The following is a 24,311-nucleotide window of genomic DNA, read 5'->3' as shown; positions in this document are numbered from 1 at the left end:
CCCAGATATCAGCTGGTTGTTGTCACTAGCCAGTGACAACAGCAGCAAGATACAATATTTATTTTGTGGATAGTTACACTGGTAGGTAACACAACAAGTGGCGTCAGCAAACCGGAGTTATTTACTGCGATATATGTAACGGCAGCAGTGGCAGCAAACTGGATACCCAGATATCAGCTGGTTGTTGTCACTAGCCAGTGACAACAGCAGCAAGATACAATATTTATTTTGTGGATAGTTACACTGGTAGGTAACACAACAAGTGGCGTCAGCAAACCGGAGTTATTTACTGCGATATATGTAACGGCAGCAGTGGCAGCAAACTGGATACCCAGATATCAGCTGGTTGTTGTCACTAGCCAGTGACAACAGCAGCAAGATACAATATTTATTTTGTGGATAGTTACACTGGTAGGTAACACAACAAGTGGCGTCAGCAAACCGGAGTTATTTACTGCGATATATGTAACGGCAGCAGTGGCAGCAAACTGGATACCCAGATATCAGCTGGTTGTTGTCACTAGCCAGTGACAACAGCAGCAAGATACAATATTTATTTTGTGGATAGTTACACTGGTAGGTAACACAACAAGTGGCGTCAGCAAACCGGAGTTATTTACTGCGATATATGTAACGGCAGCAGTGGCAGCAAACTGGATACCCAGATATCAGCTGGTTGTTGTCACTAGCCAGTGACAACAGCAGCAAGATACAAAAGTGGATACACTGGTAGGTAACACAACAAGTGGCGTCAGCAAACCGGAGTTATTTACTGCGATATATGTAACGGCAGCAGTGGCAGCAAACTGGATACCCAGATATCAGCTGGTTGTTGTCACTAGCCAGTGACAACAGCAGCAAGATACAATATTTATTTTGTGGATAGTTACACTGGTAGGTAACACAACAGGTGGCGTCAGCAAACCGGAGTTATTTACTGCGATATATGTAACGGCAGCGGTGGCAGCAAACTGGATACCCAGATATCAGCTGGTTGTTGTCACTAGCCAGTGACAACAGCAGCAAGATACAAAAGTGGATACACTGGTAGGTAACACAACAAGTGGCGTCAGCAAACCGGAGTTATTTACTGCGATATATGTAACGGCAGCAGTGGCAGCAAACTGGATACCCAGATATCAGCTGGTTGTTGTCACTAGCCAGTGACAACAGCAGCAAGATACAATATTTATTTTGTGGATAGTTACACTGGTAGGTAACACAACAAGTGGCGTCAGCAAACCGGAGTTATTTACTGCGATATATGTAACGGCAGCAGTGGCAGCAAACTGGATACCCAGATATCAGCTGGTTGTTGTCACTAGCCAGTGACAACAGCAGCAAGATACAATATTTATTTTGTGGATAGTTACACTGGTAGGTAACACAACAAGTGGCGTCAGCAAACCGGAGTTATTTACTGCGATATATGTAACGGCAGCAGTGGCAGCAAACTGGATACCCAGATATCAGCTGGTTGTTGTCACTAGCCAGTGACAACAGCAGCAAGATACAATATTTATTTTGTGGATAGTTACACTGGTAGGTAACACAACAAGTGGCGTCAGCAAACCGGAGTTATTTACTGCGATATATGTAACGGCAGCAGTGGCAGCAAACTGGATACCCAGATATCAGCTGGTTGTTGTCACTAGCCAGTGACAACAGCAGCAAGATACAAAAGTGGATACACTGGTAGGTAACACAACAAGTGGCGTCAGCAAACCGGAGTTATTTACTGCGATATATGTAACGGCAGCAGTGGCAGCAAACTGGATACCCAGATATCAGCTGGTTGTTGTCACTAGCCAGTGACAACCGCAGCAAGATACAATATTTATTTTGTGGATAGTTACACTGGTAGGTAACACAACAGGTGGCGTCAGCAAACCGGAGTTATTTACTGCGATATATGTAACGGCAGCGGTGGCAGCAAACTGGATACCCAGATATCAGCTGGTTGTTGTCACTAGCCAGTGACAACAGCAGCAAGATACAAAAGTGGATACACTGGTAGGTAACACAACAAGTGGCGTCAGCAAACCGGAGTTATTTACTGCGATATATGTAACGGCAGCAGTGGCAGCAAACTGGATACCCAGATATCAGCTGGTTGTTGTCACTAGCCAGTGACAACAGCAGCAAGATACAAAAGTGGATACACTGGTAGGTAACACAACAAGTGGCGTCAGCAAACCGGAGTTATTTACTGCGATATATGTAACGGCAGCAGTGGCAGCAAACTGGATACCCAGATATCAGCTGGTTGTTGTCACTAGCCAGTGACAACAGCAGCAAGATACAATATTTATTTTGTGGATAGTTACACTGGTAGGTAACACAACAAGTGGCGTCAGCAAACCGGAGTTATTTACTGCGATATATGTAACGGCAGCAGTGGCAGCAAACTGGATACCCAGATATCAGCTGGTTGTCACTAGCCAGTGACAACAGCAGCAAGATACAATATTTATTTTGTGGATAGTTACACTGGTAGGTAACACAACAAGTGGCGTCAGCAAACCGGAGTTATTTACTGCGATATATGTAACGGCAGCAGTGGCAGCAAACTGGATACCCAGATATCAGCTGGTTGTTGTCACTAGCCAGTGACAACAGCAGCAAGATACAATATTTATTTTGTGGATAGTTACACTGGTAGGTAACACAACAAGTGGCGTCAGCAAACCGGAGTTATTTACTGCGATATATGTAACGGCAGCAGTGGCAGCAAACTGGATACCCAGATATCAGCTGGTTGTTGTCACTAGCCAGTGACAACAGCAGCAAGATACAATATTTATTTTGTGGATAGTTACACTGGTAGGTAACACAACAGGTGGCGTCAGCAAACCGGAGTTATTTACTGCGATATATGTAACGGCAGCGGTGGCAGCAAACTGGATACCCAGATATCAGCTGGTTGTCACTAGCCAGTGACAACAGCAGCAAGATACAATATTTATTTTGTGGATAGTTACACTGGTAGGTAACACAACAAGTGGCGTCAGCAAACCGGAGTTATTTACTGCGATATATGTAACGGCAGCAGTGGCAGCAAACTGGATACCCAGATATCAGCTGGTTGTTGTCACTAGCCAGTGACAACAGCAGCAAGATACAATATTTATTTTGTGGATAGTTACACTGGTAGGTAACACAACAAGTGGCGTCAGCAAACCGGAGTTATTTACTGCGATATATGTAACGGCAGCAGTGGCAGCAAACTGGATACCCAGATATCAGCTGGTTGTCACTAGCCAGTGACAACAGCAGCAAGATACAATATTTATTTTGTGGATAGTTACACTGGTAGGTAACACAACAAGTGGCGTCAGCAAACCGGAGTTATTTACTGCGATATATGTAACGGCAGCGGTGGCAGCAAACTGGATACCCAGATATCAGCTGGTTGTCACTAGCCAGTGACAACAGCAGCAAGATACAATATTTATTTTGTGGATAGTTACACTGGTAGGTAACACAACAAGTGGCGTCAGCAAACCGGAGTTATTTACTGCGATATATGTAACGGCAGCGGTGGCAGCAAACTGGATACCCAGATATCAGCTGGTTGTCACTAGCCAGTGACAACAGCAGCAAGATACAATATTTATTTTGTGGATACACTGGTAGGTAACACAACAAGTGGCGTCAGCAAACCGGAGTTATTTACTGCGATATATGTAACGGCAGCGGTGGCAGCAAACTGGATACCCAGATATCAGCTGGTTGTTGTCACTAGCCAGTGACAACAGCAGCAAGATACAAAAGTGGATACACTGGTAGGTAACACAACAAGTGGCGTCAGCAAACCACAGTTAAAAATTTAATTACTGAGTCTGCGATATCTAACGGCAGCCAGTGGTGTCAGCAACAACAACAACTTAATTATTTTTTTTTATATTTTTATATATTTTTAATTTTTTTTTTTTTTTTTTTATATACTCTGAGAGGTAGGTACAAGGTAGTGGCACTGGCAACAACAGAGGTGACTACCTGGTAGGTGTTTACAACCATATAACAGGTAGCCAGGCAGCACAAAAACCCTCTCTGGCAGCACAATAAAAATTATTAAACCCCCCTCTGTCTGTAGTATTCTGTAGCAGGCTAGCAGCAGCAGTGACACAATTAGAGATGAGCAGGCTATAGCAATATAGAAAGAAAACCCCCTCTGCGGCAGTACAATAAACCCCCCTCTGTCTGTAGTATTCTGTAGCAGCAGCAGTGACACAAATTACAGATGAGCAGGCTACAGCAATATAGAAAAAAAAATCACTCTCCAGCAGCACAATAAAAATGATTAAACCCCCTCTGTACTTGCAGCTCTTTAGCAGCAAGCAGCACAGTGACACACACAACGCTCCAGCAAACCCCCCTCACGGAGCAATAAATAAAACCCCCCTCTCTGGCAGCACTGCTGCCTGCTCTGCGTCGCCCCACAGAATGAAGATGGCGGCGGCGGGTCCCGGCTTTTATGTAATCCGGATCTCGCGAGAATCCGACGTCACCAATGTGACGTCGGGCCTCGATTTCGGCTCCGGGCCTGCGCGGGAGTCCGCGGACGTCCTGGATCCGGATTCGGATTCAGGACGTCCGTGCGGATCCGGATCTCGGAGATCCGGACCCGCTCATCACTAAATTAAACAGATTACATTTTGGGAATTGCTTTTACTTTATTTCACTATAACATTTTCGGCTCACTGTGATTTATATTAAGCAATGTTGGCGTTTTCACTTTGTGCCATACAACACAACTGGCATTTCAAAGTGAGTGCGCTGATTTTCGGATATACAAGAGCACCCTGCCCTTAAATGCACCCCATGTTTTCTTCCCATAATCTTCCCATATCCCCTTGCTATACTGAACGATAGTATCGTACTTGAAATACAATATAAACTGGACACCATCCACCCTTCAAACACCCGTAATAGTGATGGCAGATCTAGAACTTGTCCCTTCAGTAATCACAATTTTGTTAATGGTCTTTCTTGGATTGTTCCATTTAAATGACAGACTGAACAAGAACACTGAAGGATTAGATTTGTCATAACGAATGGGAGATAAACAATAAAGTAACTGACCCTCTGAGTTTATGAATGAGCTGTAACATAACTCCATATAACTGTACCAGGGACTCAATGCGGTTCCCGGCTAGGTTTCGGGTTCCCCAGGCCCTCAATGCTAATGGTTGTAAAGAATTAAAGAGTAAAAGGAAAGATCTATTTTCTGCCAACATATTGTAAGGTTTTACTGCCAAATTACAGAAAACTTTCCTTCCATTTATGATAAGGTCACCAAAGCTTTGCAATTAATCTTTGCATTGTTTTCCATTTTCCCATGTTCCATATCCACTGTTTATTTAATATGTCTGCGTTTGGCATGTTTTATGTAACCACTCCTCGTAAAGCTCGCTGCTATGCCCACAATACATTCAGTTACTTCTAGTGACGTGCCAACATTATTACACAACTGACTTGTAGACTGGTTATTATTACACATTGTGTACCAAGGTCTCCTTACTAAATAATTTGATAATGCTGTGATGTTTACATCCGATTTTTGTCTCCTAGAGTTTCGCTGTAATAACTGTGTTTTATGTATACTGAAATGATTATACTATTTAAGGACAAGTACATTAGTATTTGTTTTATTTTGACGAAATACTGTAAAATTACTTGTTAGTTGATCATACTTGACTACTTTTCAGCACTAGTTTCAGGGAGATTATAGTTGGTAGTAGAACTTTGCACAGCGCCCTATTGAGGGGGCGTATCTTGCTCCACCCAAAGGGCGTGTCTAGTTCCATATATGTTGAGATTGTGGAAAGAGATTGTGAACGTGGCACCTAGAAGCGTGGGTGTGCACTGCTACATCATAAGAGATACTGTACTTAGTAAAGTGCTGGGAAATGGTGCTGATGATTCAATGTAAATGAATCTGTCTCTCATTCCTTTTTTCCCCAAAAAAATGTAACAGTGTAATGTGGGCTAGGTGACATGAGGGAGATTGCTAGACTAATTAGGGAAAGAGGGAGATTGCTGCTATGTCAGGGGGTTTCCTTCAGAATACAGGAGGGGAGGTAACTATGATGTAACAGTGTAATGTGGGCTAGGTGCCATGAGGGAGATTGCTAGACTAATGAGGGAGAGAGGGAGATTGCTGCTATGTCAGGGAGTCTCCTGCAGAATGCAGAAGGGGAGGTAACTATGATGTAACAGTGTAACGTGGGCTAGGTGACATGAGGGAGATTGCTAGACTAATGAGGGAGAGAGGGAGATTGCTGCTATGTCAGGGAGTCTCCTGCAGAATGCAGGAGGGGAGGTAACTATGATGTAACAGTGTAATGTGGGCTAGGTGACATGAGGGAGATTGCTAGACTAATGAGGGAGAGACGGAGATTGCTGCTATTTCAGGGAGTCTCCTGCAGAATTGAGGAGGGGAGGTAACTATGATGTAACAGTGTAATGTGGGCTAGGTGACATGAGGGAGATTGCTAGACTAATGAGGAAGAGAGGGAGATTGCTGCTATGTCAGGGAGTCTCCTGCAGAACAGGAGGTAACTATGATGTAACAGTGTAATGTGGGCTAGGTGACATGAGGGAGATTGCTAGACTAATTAGGGAAAGAGGGAGATTGCTGCTATGTCAGGGGGTTTCCTTCAGAATACAGGAGGGGAGGTAACTATGATGTAACAGTGTAATGTGGGCTAGGTGCCATGAGGGAGATTGCTAGACTAATGAGGGAGAGAGGGAGATTGCTGCTATGTCAGGGAGTCTCCTGCAGAATGCAGAAGGGGAGGTAACTATGATGTAACAGTGTAACGTGGGCTAGGTGACATGAGGGAGATTGCTAGACTAATGAGGGAGAGAGGGAGATTGCTGCTATGTCAGGGAGTCTCCTGCAGAATGCAGGAGGGGAGGTAACTATGGTGTAACAGTGTAATGTGGGCTAGGTGACATGAGGGAGATTGCTAGACTAATGAGGGAGAGACGGAGATTGCTGCTATTTCAGGGAGTCTCCTGCAGAATTGAGGAGGGGAGGTAACTATGTAGTAGATTATGAATTTGCAATACATAGATACAGTATATGAATACCCAACACAAATAATGCATATGGGTCTCATATAAGTGACATGTCATTTGCTTGTTCTATAATAGTCACACATTATTTGGCTGGGAAATTCTGCAAATACATTATTGTTATCATAATAAATAATATCACTGTAAATAATAAATAAATAAATAATAAATAAATAGTCCAATGTGACAAGGAATCACATACACTGGATAAGCTGAAGTCTTGGTTTTTATATAAACAGCATACCAGGTAATCAGCATAAGCAAGAGTGGTTACAGCATTGCAGCATACGGATGTCACAGCATAGTACAAACTCCTTAGTATGTTCCAGTGGTCCCTACCGCAGCTCACATCCCTACGGCCTATCACCTGGGCGGCCATTCCACCATCAGGAACAATGACCTCCGGAACCCGGAAACACTTTTATCAGGAAAGCACAGGTGCTGCTAATCAGCCCAACCCTGATCACATTAGGTAGGGAGCCTGGACCGGAACACACACACACACACACACACACACACACACACACATACAATTTGTTGTTATCATTATTATTATTTTTACTTCATTTTATTTCCACAAAAATGGAACTGGAATCCAATGGGCTGAAGCTGGAAAGAAATAATTGAAGTGAGTAAGGACTCCCTGTACTTCTGCAAATACCTTGGTACCTCTGCTATTAACCCATGCATTTAATTTCATCCCTGCTTTATCCTGTTACTGCTGTTTACCAATAAACCATCCCTGTTAAGGACTCTTTGTGGTCGTGCATCCATCCATTGGTGTTGCAGTTGGCCAGTTTTGTTGCCGGTGATCCGATGCTACGCCATTGGATAGCGCGGATCACTATGCCGACAGGAGGTGTTACACTAACATATTAGTACGATTCTTGCTGCTTTCATATAACAAAACCCAACTGAATCAGGCCCAGTGCTTGACAATCGTTTTACTATCAATCGGTGAATCTAATTTTTTAGACATAAACATGACTGGCTTTCTCTTTTAAGCTGTATTAACGATGAACACAATTTTGGCATGAAAAGAATTATATCTACATTTGTTTCTGCTTTTCAGTCTATGTAAATTTCTCTCCAATATCTGGCGTATTTATGAAAATAAATAAAAAGTCTTGAATTCAGCTGTTTTTTTTGCTACACACCTGACTTTACACACAAATAACAGGAGAAAAATAATATATATTATTACAGAACAATCAATTTCCTTAAGTCTCCACTAATCCTGTACACCCACAACAGATGGTTGGGATTTGTAACTGGTTGCAACAAAGGCATCAGTTCCTTTGAAACAAAACTAAAAAGCTTCCCTTGTCACCCTCGTTTTCGTATTAAGTACGTCTTAGTACGTCGAATTCTGCTTTATTTTAGTTAGCGTTTAGTATACTTTTTTTTTTCAATTACAGCCTATTTCTTTCAGTTCTGGGCTTGATCACGTCACAGAGCTCCACAACTGGCACAGACCAAAGACAACCCACAATCATTAATTAAAAAGTGCCAGTTTACACTGTGTTTTTCAATACATAATTGGATAGCATTATAAAGGTCATACCAGCAGGATGCCCATTGATCCATGGGCCGTCATAAATGACTCCGGAGCAATGAATTATGGTTCCTTGTCCACTGAACACGTCATTTCGCCACTGCCCCTGCAAATAAAAAAAAAAAAAAAAAAGCACATTACTTCTACATTAAGGCTGCAATGCCTGCTGTTTCATAAAGAGGGGATTACTTCTGGGACTTCTCAATAGCAAACTGGGTGGGCCTAGAAAATGACCAACTTGATAAAATACCCTGTTATTATTCGCCTCAGAGCTGAATGGCAGACCACACAATATCAAAGATTATGCAACGCGCACCCCTTAAAAAAGAATTAGACGGGGGAAAAAAAGAGTTTCAGTTAGACAAATCTTTCACCTTATAAGCAAATATCTTTCCTCAAAGAAATTGCTGTAATTGGTCGTCTTTTCTTGCCCGTGTTTTCTTATCCCGCAGCTGCTGCAGAATTTGACACTGAGAATCGGTTTTGCAATTTGAATTTCAAAACAATGTGTATTCATACATCTGTCAAGTGTGAAACATATTCTGCAAAAACACAAAACACCTTCGAAATTTGGGTACGCAGCAGCCCTATCCGGCTGCCAAGACGTCTGTAGCACTTACTGCTTGCAATTACGTTGCTAAGTCTAGGCTTTCTTTATGTACAACACAAAGAGGGGAAACTCAAACCCAGGGAAGTCTTTCGCTAATTAAACTGAGAAGCAGGTGGAATTCAAGGTTATTTTCTTTCTGTTTTCTATCTAGGATCCTGTTTTCAGAGATACTTAGTGAGTTTTTGGCTTACATAATGTACAATCTGTGTAACTAACATCTTTGAACTTTACTTTCAGGTGCAGGTATTAGGTTTGTGTTCCTTATAGACAATGGGGGAAATGCACCCATTTGTACCTATTTGATCTTAATTAAGGCTAGGAATCGGCATCTGTCAAAAATGTCAGCTGATTTGCAGTTTTTTATGTACGGCTCGTTCAGCTGAATTCGGCTGTATGAATGACTAACAGGGCCACCGACAGGGGGGTGCCCTGGGTACAAATGTCCCGGGTCCCGGCCTCAGGAGGGGCCCGGCAGCTGCCCACAGACCCCCACACCCGCACCAAGCCTCCCCCACCCGGCGCTGGTGGCCAGGCACGCACAATACACAGTGCAGCCTGCAGAGCGCCGAGCCTAGGACAGAGAGGCTCGGCGCTCCGCAGGCTGCACTGTGCAGTGTGTGCGCCGGACCTGACTGTGCACACTGAAGGAGCCGGAGGATCATGCTCGACGTGGGTGATGGTAAGTAATGGGGACGGGGTAGGGGGAGACGGGGTGCTGTCATGCGGGGGGCGGGCGGGCGAGGGGGTTCCAGCCAACCGGCCGGAGGTATGGCGCTGTGCCCCTGGGGGCCCGGACTGTTTGGTCAGTCCCGGGTCCCAATATTTCTAGTGGTGGCCCTGATGATTAAACCATCAATAGAACTCAGCTGTATATGGCTAAAGAGTTCTATCAGATCATCTAATTTACTATCATTCGTCCATGAATAGAAATGGAAAATACATCACATTTCCCATATTTTGCTGAAGCCTGTGCGGATCAGTCAGGTCCATGCAGGTTTCTCTTTGTAAAAAATAGAAAAAAAAATAGTAAAAAAAAATGGGGACCCCGATATTTTTATAACCAGCACTGAGCTCCAACAGCCAGTGGTGTAATGCCACTGCTAGGGAGGTTCACAAGGCCAAAGCATTACAACCATTAACCCCCCAAAATAAGGGGTCCCCCAGGCCAGGGGTTTTGAATGTGTAAAAGAAAGTTGTAAAAATAAAGAATTGGGTTTTGTTGCCAAACGTCCCCCCGCATGCAGGGACTTGACAAACCACAAGTCCCAACATGCTGAGCATTAATGGGCCTGCTGGGTTTTGTAGTCCCACAACAGGACCAATACCGCAATAAATGCACACACCAGATAAAATAAATGTTTTCTTACACACACCATCCATCCATGCTCAATATCTTGAGCACCGAGGTTCGGACCACTTCTTCAGTAGTAAGCCAATAGGGACCTGTGAAATAAAATGATACTCACCACCACCTGTGTAGATCGCTCCCTCTTCTTTCCATGTAGGCATCCAGGGATTGAAAAAAACAAAACCCAAAACAACTTGTTGTTTGCCAACATACATGCGGGGGAGGCTTGTGGGGACTTGTGGTTCGACAACAGAGGCCCAATACTTTCTTTTTACAAACTTTCTTTCACACATTCAACATCAGCATGGCACCCAATGCCCAAGGGTGCCAGGGACAGCCCTGTACTTTAGCCCTGGCCAGGGGTGGCCTGGGGGGACCCCTATATTGGGGGATCCCCCATTCCCCCAGGGAAGATCAGCCAGGGTTGTAATGCTTCGGCTGGGGGATTTTTTGTAAAAAGTTTCCCCCAGCGGTAGCATAACACTGCTGGCTTTTGGAGCCTGATGCTGCTTATAAAAAAAATACAGGGGACCCCTATTCTTTTTGTTGCTCATATTTTTTTTTAACCAGGACCTGTCCAAAAGCCCATTGCTGGCTGCTGAAATAAAGGTGAACCCTATTTATTTATTTTTTTTAAAGCCGGGGGGAACCTTTTTTATTATTATAGCAGCACAATCTATAGTTATGCCACTGCCATACAGTACCTTCTCTTCCCCCAAAAGAGACATTATCTTCATATAGAAATAAAAAATATACAAAACTGATTTTATTTGAATATTTGACATTTAGCCCAACAGAGCGCACACAATTATTTTACCTCTCCATCTAAATGAAAAAGATAAGTAACCGGTGCTGCACATTTTGTTTAGAATAATGTGACACTATTATAAAATACAGCTACTTTCATGGTGGTAAAATAAAAAAAAGCAGAATTTGTCATTGAAAATCTTTGTATCCATAATTATTTGATGCAAAACAACATGCAACAATAAAATGCTACAATAGACTCCTCATTTGTTGTTAAAGTTTCCCACATGATTTCTTCTATAGAGTTATAAAGAAATATATCTACATAAAAATGTGTACACAAAGGCTTTCAGTGCATTAGAACACACAGCAGTTAAACAGGCAGTTAGAGCGGCTATTGTTATTGCTGCCTTTCCACATTGTTGCTAATACTGGAAAAAGGAAATCCAGGAACGCTTCTCTGTGAAGTAAAATTAATAGTTAGGTACTGGGGAGCAATGTAATATGTTTATGTAGCAAAAGAGGGACATTAGAGAGCATAGGTGCTGATTCTGTAGGTGCTCAAGGGCCCAGCACCCAAGGAAATTGATGAGCACCCACGGGACCGAGTCCCACTGCCGGGTCGACATATTAACTTGCTCATTTGAAGCTGCAGCAGCCACATTGCCGGACCCGCTACCTGGGAAACAGTATGCCGGGAAGAGTGTATTCTGTCCGCGGAGTACCTGCACTGTGGGGGCATTTATGTACCTGCATTGTGGGGGCATTTATGTACCTGCCCCGTGGGGGCATTTATGTACCTGCACTGTGGGGGCATTTATGTACCTGCACTGTGGGGGCATTTATGTACCTGCACTGTGGGGGAATTTATGTACCTGCACTGTGGGGGCATTTATGTACCTGCACTGTGGGGGCATTTATGTACCTGCACTGTGGGGGCATTAATGTACCTGCACTGTGGGGGCATTTATGTACCTGCACTGTGGGGGCATTTCTGTACCTGCACTGTGGGGGCATTTATGTACCTGCAATGTGGGGGCATTTATGTATCTGCACTGTGGGGGCATTTATGTATGTGGAACTCTGTTGCCGTAATTAGAATATTGGAGACAACTGTGCTCCGTAATATAAATTGGTATTATTTTGTGGCCACACCCCTTCCCCATGAAGCCACTCCTCTATATTTTTGGCTTGAGCACCCACCAGCAAAAACATAAATCGGCACCTATGTTAAAGAGGTAGTAATGCACACAAAAATGTCCACTGGTAGCAGTAATGCCCACAGAAATGTCTCTTGACAGTAAAGTAGCCCAGTAACCATCCCATAAATAACAAGGACTCATTAAGGTCACAGACAAAAGGCAGTTAATTGTAGTTTAGTTAAATATTGCACCCAAAAAAAAAAAAACAGTTGCTGTGAGTGACGCTGGAATTTATATTGGATATTTTGAGGATCTCTCACATGGCAATCAAAGGGTTAAAACGAAAATAAACTGGAGCTAAACCTCCATCATACAGGAGTAAAACTGAACCCAAATAATAAGGAATAATATAATAATATCTATATTACAAGTTGCCACATTAGTTAAATCCAAGAATGTGAGATGCGCTCAGACAGTGATATGTATCTGTAATGTCACAGTTACTTACACTTTCAATTAAATATTAACACTAGCCAATAGTGCCATTGTCATGATGTCACACGGTAGTCACACAATGCTCTCCTGGCAATGTTATGGACAGCCAGGTTATCTTTACGGGGCCCCTTGGGACCTGCTGGGCTCTAGGCAGGCGAATCGGTTGCTTTGTGGAAGATTTGCCTCTGGAGGACATGGATGTGGGCACGGTGTGTGTGAGCTGGCATGGTTAAAGCTTCTATGCCTGTGGTTCAAATTATTAACGTATGTGTTTGTAGTCCCTATGAAAAAAGATTGTGTTTAAATATACATGCACAATAAGACTCTTCTCCAGTCTCCAAACCTACAAGCGTTCCCTGAAAACTCACCTTTTCAGGCAAGCTTATCAAATTCCAGAACCAGTCATAGAACCTTGCATTCTGGTGGAATCTATGCAATAAAGAATACAGTATCTATCCTTATGTACCAATGCCTATTTCCCTATAGATTGTAAGCTTGCGAGCAGGGCCCTCCTACCTTTTGACTGTCTGTAAATACCCTGTTTGTTGTATCACTGTCTCCTTTGTAAAGCGCAATGGAATATGCTGCGCTATATAAGAAACTGTTAATAAATAATAATAATAATAATAATAATAATAATAATAGTCCCTCTTAAAAGAGATTGTGTTTAAATATACATGCACAATTAGGGCCTTATTCGAGTTCACTCTTTCTGACAAAATCCTTCTTAGATGGACAAAACCATGTGCACTGCAGGGGGCAGATATAATATGTGCAGAGAGAATTAGATTTGGGTGAGTTATTTTTTTTCTGTGCAGGGTAAATAATGACTGCTTTATTTTTACACTGCAATATAGATCTCACTTTGCAGTAAACCCCCACTCAAATCTAATTCTCTCTGCACAAGTAACATCTGCCCCACCTGCAGTGTACATGGTTTTGTCCATCTAAGAAAGATTTTGTCAGAAAGAGTGAACTAGAATAACCCCCTAAGACTCTTCTCCAGTCTCCAAACCTACAAGCGTTCCCTGAAAACTCACCTCTTCAGGCAAGCTTATCGAATTCCAGAACCAGCCACTTAACCTTCATATACCGTTCCTATGTAATCACATCCCCACTGTACAGTCCACACATACCCACTTTCTTTCTTTTTCACATTTTCCATTCTCCTGAACCCTGGCCAAACTGCAGGGTCACCGTATCATTCAGCACACCAGGAACATTTCCGTTCTGGTGGAACTAATGCCTATTTCCCTATAGATTGTAAGCTTGCGAGCAGGGCCCTCCTACCTCTATGTCGGTTTGTATCTACCCAGTTTGTTGTATCACTGTCTCCAATTGTAAAGTGCTGTGCTATATAAGAAACTGTTAATAAATAAATATACTTCACCCTTCATAAGCATCATGAATGTTATATATCATACACACACACACACGAGAAATGATAGGCAACCGCCGTAGATAAGCTAGCCTATGGCAAGGCTTGATAGGGCTTGCAGTTCCACAACAGGCACAGGTTGAATAGCTCTTCCAGGGCCGCAAACAGGGGGGTGCCAGGGGTACAGCTGTCCTGGGCCCCGGCCTCTGGAGGGGCCGGGGCAGCTGCCCACAGTGGCACGGCACCACCATCCCCCTGCACAAATCCCCCCACCCAGCGCCGGCAGCCAGGCGCGCACAATACACAGTGCAGCCTGCAGAGTGCCGAGCTTAGGATACAGAGGGGCTCGGCGGCGGAGTCCCGGAGGGAGAAGATGCTGCGCCACCGCCGGTAAGTAAAAGTAATTGGGGGGGGTGCCGGCACGCAAGGGGGGGGTTGCCGGTGCGCGCGAGGGGTGGGGGGTCAGTCCCGGGCCCCAACATTACTAGTGGTGGCCCTGAGCTCTTCTAAAGATATACAGAAGCTGTCACATGACAACAATCGGTGTCATTCTGTATTGATTTCTGGTACATAGAACAATGAGAAAGGGATGATTGTAACAGTCTGCACAGAAGGAATGCCATCCAGAATCACACCTGTTGGCCTGATTAGCAGTTAGGTTAAACAGCAGAACATCCTCTCTAAACTCACAGGAAGGAAACAGTAACAGAGATGGGATTGAGCTGTACTTGTACAAAAGCCAGAAGCGTATCACAACTGGGGGATTCATTTCACATAGGATTACATGGTAACAAAATGACATTGCAAACTATATAGGGAGGGATTATGTGGAAAACATTCTTAGCAAAAAGTTATGCATGTGCAGTCCATCCGTGAAGAACACATCTTAGCACAGATTTCTATATAGAGAACCTAACCCCAAAATAATCTTGTATATAACTGGCACTGTCTATTCATGTTATACCCCTTTCAGACAGAAAAGTCTGAAAATCCCGGCAAATACACAGCATTTCAAATGCAGTGTCAATTTGCCGGGAGCAGCCTGACCCCCCTTCACACAGAAGAACAAAATTACCGGGTTGAAAATTTCTACCTGGTAATTTGCTGAATAACACGGGTATTTCTTCTGTGTGAAAGGGTCAACACGGGTCATAAATCCCGTGTCCTCGACCCTGGTCATTTCCCGGGTCGGAGACACGGGATTTACGACACGGGTGTGCCCTTTCACACAGAAAAAGGACCCGTGTATTTAATGAAATTCCCGGGTGGAACTGCTTCACCCGGGTATTTAATTTTCTGTGTGAAAGGGGTATTACTTAAATAAAGAGCTTTTGATATAGGAAGTTACTAATGCCGTGTTCTCAGTGCGAGTGTGAACTACACGGCTTTTACCAGGCATTTAAATGCCAGGAGCTGCGGCGAGGGACCCCCTTTCTCACTGCTCGGCAAATTCCCAGGTGAAGCAGTTCTACCCGGTAATTTATCTTTTAACACAGGTTTTTTGGCAGTGAGAACGGGTCGACGCGTGTCTGCATACCCGGATCTCAAACACGGGTAAAAAGAAGGGTTTTACCCGAGTATGAGATTTGGGAATGCAGACACGGTTGACCCCTTCTCAGTTATTACTGGGTTGGTGCCTTTTTACACTGAACCCCTATCACACATAGAAAACAGTGTAATGTCATTTGTAATGGACTTCGATGGCTCACATGTTTGTCTCAGGGTTGCCTACCCTCCCGGAATGGCCGGGAGGATCCTGAAAAACGGGTCCTCCTCCCGGCCCCCAGGAAAGGTGGGCAACCCTCCTGGATTCCAGGGGGACCCCCACGAATTTTAGTATAATACAAATGCATTCACAGGTACAGATGGAGCACCTACCTTCTTTGGCCGGGGATCGCCAACATGTCTCCGCTGGCGATCTCCGGCGCAGAGGCGCTCCATCTGGCTGGGACGCCTCTCAGGATGGCGCCGCTGTGGGTTCCTGCCTGTCTCCACTTCAGGGAGACGGGCAGGGATAGGGGGGCAGCGGGGTGGTGAGGGGCACCGGGGGTAGGTGGCGGGGAGGCAGCTCCATAGCCACAGGGCGCACGTGAACATCTCGTGCGTGTGCGCCCCTGGTGAGAGCCGGCCGTTGGCGGGGGCTGGCAATAGAACAGCCAGCCCCTGCAAGGAGGAGGTCGGCTCCATCTGTATTTTGAGATTAACGTTATGCAGCTCCTGGGTCGACAATGTCTAGTTCGTCAGTCACTAGGTCTGTCACTAATGGTCGACAGTGACTAGGTCAACACCTAAGAATAGTGGACAAACCCTAGGTCAACCGTGACAGTAGATTGACACAGCTAAAGGTCGACATGTACATGGTTGACAAGTGTTTTTAATGTTTTAAAAAAAACGTCTTAGTTCATACTTTATCATCCAAGCAGAGGCGGATTTTACACAAGGCAACCTACAGTAGGCGTCTGCCTAGGGCCCAGCAGGTCCCAAGGGCCCCTTAAAGATATCCATCATGTGGGGATGTGAGAGTGTGTACCATCACGTGGACCTGCCCACACTCATGACATCACGTGGACCTGCCCACACTCATGACATCACGTGGACCTGCCCACACTCATGACATCACGTGGACCTGCCCACACTCCCAAAGTACCTGTGATGTTTTTTGATAGGATTAAAAAATATTTGGATATGGTGGTTTTATCCGCTGTATGGGGGCAGTCCGTTTACTTTAAATGTGACACGGTATTAAGCTAACTTCCAAAATAGATAGAGCCTGATTCAGATTTGTAGGCAATGCCGACATTCACGCAGCTGAGCATTTATCGGTAGACTGCGCACGCACCAAAGTACTCTATCGATGCCACCTGCAATTAGCAGCAAAAATATAGTGCTATGGATTGTTTGAGGTGGGCCCCAAACCGGCATCTTGCCTATGGCCACATGAGGTTTAAAGCTACCTCTACATCCAAGTGGGCAGAGAGTTATATTATAGCAGTGTGCCGAGCGCTGTGCCTGATCCTGGTGAGCATTTGTCCAGAAGGAAGCCAAATGAGTGAGAACCTGTCACCTAGCGGACTCACTTCACTCACCACACTTCAGGCCAGGTGCCTCGCTGCACTGTCGTGTGCTTGGCACAGGTTACGATTTCCAATCATAGTCCATGTGGATAGAAATTGATGAAAAAGTAAACATTTCATGGAAAAGACCCAAAAGAACCTGGGAACCTTAAGCACTGTCTACCTTTTACATGTCGACATTTTGACCTTATCTACCTGTCGAGGTAATGCATGTCGATCATAATGGGTCAGCATATTAACTGTCAACCTATCATAAAAATCGGAAAGACAAAGGAGTGTCTCTGTGTGCTGCATATTAAAAAATAACTTTTATTAGTTTATTGGTAAGATATAGCGAAATAAAAGACACAAAAACATACAAACTTTTTTCTGCTCTCAACCAGTGTCCAGTGGCAGCACACCCTTGTCACTATGATGAATATGTATAAATTATGATCATATGAGGAGCCTCTTTTTCTAAATTGAATTCTATTTTCCTGTGCGATTAGTAAAACCCTTTTTGTTTGTCAACCTATCATCCTGAAACCAAAGCTAGTCATCAGTACATTATCATCAAAGTGTCAGTATAAGGGGTCGATCCTATTACACCGGAAGGGTGCGAATCATCACCACAACGGACGTACTTTACCATTGGGGTGCAAGCAATTTTCCACGAATTCGGCCCTGCGAAGTGTGCAAGTTAGGCATAATTTGGGTGCTGTTAAAATGGCCCCTGAACGGCAACTCGCACCCTTCAGGTGTAATAGGATCGACTCTTAAGTTATTTGTATGGATTGAGAATCTGCTTCCATGCCAGTCAAATGTTCCACTGTCCATTCATTACACTTTGCATACACAAAACTCACATGCTTGTGGGGGTATGGATCATTGGATGGACAGCAACTAGGTCGACAAGCAGTAGGTCGACATGACTGAAGGTCGACATGCATGAAGATCGACATGCATGAAGATCGACATGACTGAAGGTCGACATGCATGAAGATCGACATGACTGAAGGTCGACATGCATGAAGATCGACATGACTGAAGGTCCACATGGGTTAGGTCCACAGGGTCATTAAGTCGACAAGGATTAGGTCGACATGTGGAAGGTCGACTGTCAAAAGGTAGACTGTCAAAGGGTCGACATGGATTTTTTTCACTTTTCTTGTCTGAACGTCGACACAGTTAACGTGGACACTGAAATGTAGCACAGCAGCCCCTGGCATCGCTCGCTGCGCTCGGCACACTATTTTATTCTCCCACTGGGCCCTAGCGGATGGTAGGGCATAAAATTCCGCCTGTCGGCACACATCGGCCCAAAAAAAGTGAAAAACCCCATGTCAACCTTTTGACTGTTGACATTCCCCATGTCAACCTAATGCTTAATGCTTGTTGACCTAATGACCCTGTCGACCTAACCCAGATCGACCTTCAGTCATGTCGACCTTCCTGCACGTTGACCTTCAGTCATGTTGACCTTCATGCATGTCAATCTAGTGGTGTCGACCTAATTCTTGTAGCCCTGGTGAACGTATCCCGCTTGGGGTATTTATACGTGTGTGTGTGTGTGTTATGCATGGTTGTATGCATATTTACATATATAAAATATAATAAATGAATGGATTTCCTTGTACCACAGTGCTGACTATAGCAAGTACCCAGATGCGAATGACCCTATACAGAACAGAGGGGTAGATGTATGAAGCAGTGATATGGGAGAAGTGGCTGGTACTTTATCACCGGCCAATCAGCTCCGGACTGTACCTTTTTAAACCCAGCCCGTAATTTAACAGTCTGGAGCTGATTGGTCGGTGATAAAGTACCAGGCACTTTATCACTTCTCCTCCATCGTACATCTACCCCATAGCTCTCTTACATTAATTGCTCGAAAACTAGTTTACATAGTGAATTAAGTTTTCTGTTGCCTAATCCACTCAATCAGACGTTAGATTTTATTACTTGAATTATAATGATTACACTCAATACTTGAATGTTGCTATAGATTACAGAATATTTATATCAGGGGTGCTAAAAATACGTCCCTCCAGCTGTTATGGAACTACACATACTGTACCAGCGTACCCGGCCATAGGCTCAGCATTTCCTATTACCAAACCTGGGGCAGGGTATGCTATAATGTTTAGTTCCACAACAGCTGAAGGGACGCATGTTCAGCATCCCTGAGTTCCATAATCCTTTCAGTCTCGCGTACACTGGTAGCTATAGAGAAACTTGGGGGTTACAAAAACATATAAAAAAACTATATAGAAACAACCCCCACAGTACAATATATTGCCTGCATTTAATGCTCAAGTCTGGATCTCAGATACTTGCATTCACTGCAACAGAAAACATTCTAGTCATACATTACCATGGCAGGAAGACATGACATTCTGAAACATGGGGTGACTTGTGCACAGTACTGAAAGGCCAAACTTTTCCTATGTAAGCTTAAGCACTTACCAGTCATTTGTAATGTCAGGCAAATTGCTAGTGTGATAATATGAAAGACGTGCTTCATGCATCATGCATACACGCACAATTGACTGACAGTGTGAATTCATAGAACACTCAGACAGTACTATCTCAGGTGCTGCAACAGTTCCCCAACAGTTTGATACACAGATTTTACAGCTTGCCACCATTGTTGGGAACTTTGTTAATGGTCATTTACAGACGTCAAATGCTACAGTTATTAATACCATGTTTCCCGATAATAAGACCTACTCTGAAATTAAGCTCTACCCTAGATTTTGGACATTGGTCCAAAATAATTATTTCCAGGTATTGGGTTAAAGATACTAAATTCTATCCCCACTAAACCCCCCCCCCCCCCCCCCCCCCCTCACCTCTGCGGTATTTGTAGAGAACAGGCTTCTAAAGAAGCCGCTTCTGCTCCCGGTCCCAGGGATGCACTGCGGGCAGGGGCCTGACGTCACCGCGCACATCATGCGGCTACAGCACAGAGCGCTGGCGCAGCAAGGAAAGACAGGACTTGTGATTGAAGACGGCTGTTACAGTATGTTCTCGCTCTTTAACGGTGGACTGGGAGCATGTTTAAAAGGAGGACTGGGGCATGTTTAAAAGGAGCATTGGGGCATGTTTACCATAGCAAGGGGGACTGGGGCATGTCAAAGATGGAGGACTGGGGACATTTTTAAGATGGCGGACTGGTGCATGTTTAAAAGGAGGACTCGGTTTGCTGTCAATGTTTATTAAAATAAGCCCTACCCAGAAAATAAGCCCTATGGTGTTTTTGGGTGGGGAAATAAAAATAAAACAGTGTCTTATTATCGGGGAATCACGGTATATGGTGATATGCACCTACCTAAGTGCACGGACAACTTTGAGCAACTATGAGGAGTTGCATTCTCCATGTGTGGCTACTGGGCATTCATGTACAGGCTAAATGTTCCATAGATACTGAGGCGTAACTCTGGGAGGCAATGGAGTCACCTGCTGCTGGGCTCCTGCTCCCAAGGGGGCACCTCTCCTCCCCTGCAAGTTTGAATCAGTTAATTCAAAGACGTCAATATCGCTTCTGTGGCTGAGTTCTGAAGTACAGTACAATAAGCCCTGCTGTTGTGTTTTTTGACCGAGTGCCGTCTCTACGTTGCCTATACCTGGTCACCATGGTATGGTTTCCCAGGATGGCACCGGCACAGATTTGTGCATGTCTTGGGAGTACTGCCCAGATTGGATCTGTATATATATATATATATATATATATATATATATATATATACATACATACACTTTGGATGAGTGGCTGAACTGTCCCTTCATATACAAAGAAGTGATGGAGGCCGATCGAAGTGTATCCTGAAAGGCTCACCTAGGCGTTTGTAAATCCTGGACTGTGGCTTCTTATTCCGGATTGAGGAACCCAGCCTGGAGGACTTTTGTGACATCATCTGCCTACTGTTTGCCGAATGGAGTACTTGTCTTATGCTCTTAAATAAGTCACTTTATTGTAAGTGCATTTTATGTATTAAAACATTTTATACTTTATTGACCTGCACCATGTTGTATTCTACTTTGTCTCCCCTGCATATCTAATAGGGGAGAAAGGAATTATTGGATTGAACAGAATACTGTATGACGATCCACTCACCAATTTGTGATTCAAATCAGTCTGTGTTTGGTTTGATTTAAACCTATATAAGGTCTAAGGTTTGGCTTTGTATCATTTTCTATAAGGTCTAATCCACCTTGAAATATAGGTACCTTTGATCGCTGTCGTTCAAATCCACAATCCTTTCTACTTGCCCACAATTTTCAGTAGTTTTCGGTGTTTCTACTGTGTGGATTTGTGTATAGCTGCACTTCGGTTTTATTGCGCACTATTTAGTCAATTTCTCTGTACTATTTCCACCTGTGCTCTGACAAATAGATAATTAAAACAATAATATTCCCTTAATTATGGAGGGTGTCAGCCAATCTTTAAGAAAAAGTAATGGTATATTACTTGAAAAACATGTGAAAAAATATATAGAGAGAGCGGCGACTAATTATTGTAAGTTACGAATTGTGGCAATAATATTATATAAAAAATACATATTAGATGACAATTTAAAAGTAGTATAAAAGGACATATAATAAAAAACTTGATTTTTATAATATGTCCTTTTATACTACTTTTAAATTGCCATCTAATAAATATACCGGTATGCATTTTTTATAATATTATTGCCACAATTCATAACTTACAATTATTAGTCGCCGCTCTCTCTCTCTCTCTCTCTATATATATATATATATATATATATATATATATATATATATATATATATATATATATATATATAAACATATATATTTCAGAACAGACATATATATATATTTATACATCTTATATAAGGTCGTGCGTGGGTGTGGGGGGGGCAATATATATATTGCAAAACAGGCATACATCTTATATAAGGTTGCGTGTGTGTGTGTGTGTGTGTGTGGGGGGGGGGCGGCACCAAAATATATCATGGGTTTGAAGGCGGAAGCTCAAAGTTTCTTGCAACAGGTTTACCAATGTGTTAGGATAGTAATGATGACTACTTTCATAAATGGATGGGTAGGAGCGGTGTGGGTATAATATATATTTATGTGTCTTCGTACACCGGAGCTCTAGGCTAGGGGTGCCAAATAGAATCACCAGTGTCATTGTGACTTAGGTGCAGAAAACATCCTTCTTTCTAATTTGAAGTCTTATTCGCATCACGAAATCTGTGTTGTACATCTGTATGCGCCTAAAGCTGGGTACATACTATATAGTACGCTCCATGAGCGGCATCGTTAATGATTTCCGCAGAACGTCTGAGCAAACTATATAGTGCATATACATTGAACAATATTGTTAACAATATTGTTAACAATATTGGCCCTTATTCAGATCTGATTGTAGTACAAATTTGTTCGAAAAATGGGCAAAACCATGTGCACTGCAGGTGGGGCAGATGTAACATGTGCAGAGGGAGTTAAATTTGGGTGGGGTGTGTTGAAACTGAGATCTAAATTGCAGTGTAAAAATAATGCAGCCAGTATTTACCCTGCACAGAAACAAAATAACTCACACAAATCTAACTCTCTCTATACATGTTACATCTGCCCCACCTGCAGTGCCCATTTTCCAAACAAATTTGTACTGCGATCAGATAACGTCACCCTGCCCCCACTCAGAACATGCAGTTGTTGATCTGCATGTACAAGCAATGGAGGAGAGAGTGTGCAACAATAGAATGCGTACACGCTAGATAATATCCATCATTAACAGCTATTCCTCCCATCACTTTCCGTTACACTGAATCTGCAATCTTGTACATAAGCTGGCTACAATGTTATAGATACAATGGGTTTATAGTTGAACAATGTTTAAATGTGCAGATCCTGATTTGATTAATTTCTGAAAAAATTCCGGTACTTGTTTCCTAGCACGGCGCACATCGCATACCATGCCATAAGGTATGCGATGGTATATTCAGGAAAATTACCCTGAATGTACAATTAAATATCGCATAGCATCGCATGCCAGCAAATGGCATGCTATGCAATGCGATTTTTAATTGTACAACCCTGACGGGTGCTTACAATGTTAATTGCACCCCCATTGTCCACGCCCCCCCCCCCCCACACACACACACACTATCAACACGAGGAGGAATACATGTTAAGTAATCCACATCCCCTCGCGGGGCTCGCTGTGCTCGCCACACTATCTAAAATCAACTCCACGCCAACGTGGATAGTGGGGTTATGAAAAGGTCAGAGGACACATACCGCCGCCCCTCGTGGGCTTGCTGCGCTCGCCACGCTTCGGGTTGGCGTTGATAGTGGGGGTGGCGTTGACAATGGGGGTGCATTTAAAGCACCCATCTTGGTGCTTGTACAATTAAGAATCGAATCGCATCGCATGCATCGTATACCGCTATATAGTATGCGATGCGATTGTATAAGATGCAGTAATATCAAAATCGGGGGTGCCATGCTAGGAAACAAGTACCACAATTTCACTGATTTCCTGCTCCTTTTTGTACTGAGAATTAAGCATTTAGATTAATAAAAGTTGCTGTCACTGTGTATCACTGATAACCACCACAAAATATATATATATAACATTAGTGCTTTCATTCAGGTTTACACTGTATGATCTCATACACATATTGGATTGGAAATCCTGCAACATTTATTGCCTGCTATAGTTTATCGCTATAGGCAGTTCTGTGATCTCCATAAATCTTTTATACGAGAGACAAAATAGAACCTAGAATTATCTACTATCCCATCCATCCTACTGCATTCCTATATGTGCAACACTATCAGGCGGATTGGACAGAGACCAGGAGTATTCTGCCATTGGGGGAATCTTTTCCTTTTGATTTTTATATCCATCTGTAATTCAATTAC

The 24,311-nt window shown here is 43.5% G+C and overlaps 1 protein-coding gene across 1 annotated transcript in view; it reads right to left on the bottom strand.

Annotated features, from left to right (window-relative positions):
* Positions 1 to 24,311, bottom strand: part of MORN1 (MORN repeat containing 1) — a 417,830-nt gene that overhangs the window by 306,932 nt on the left and 86,587 nt on the right. Inside the window, exon 7 of the mRNA XM_083163328.1 lies at positions 8,648 to 8,744. Coding sequence (XP_083019454.1) covers positions 8,648 to 8,744 — 97 coding nt within the window. The remainder of the gene's footprint in view (positions 1 to 8,647; positions 8,745 to 24,311) is intronic.

Source organism: Crinia signifera, chromosome 19, assembly GCF_055691185.1.
Source record: "Crinia signifera chromosome 19, ASM5569118v1, whole genome shotgun sequence".
NCBI classification, from domain to species: Eukaryota; Metazoa; Chordata; class Amphibia; order Anura; family Myobatrachidae; genus Crinia; species Crinia signifera.
This window is presented reverse-complemented; position numbering and strand designations above follow the sequence as displayed.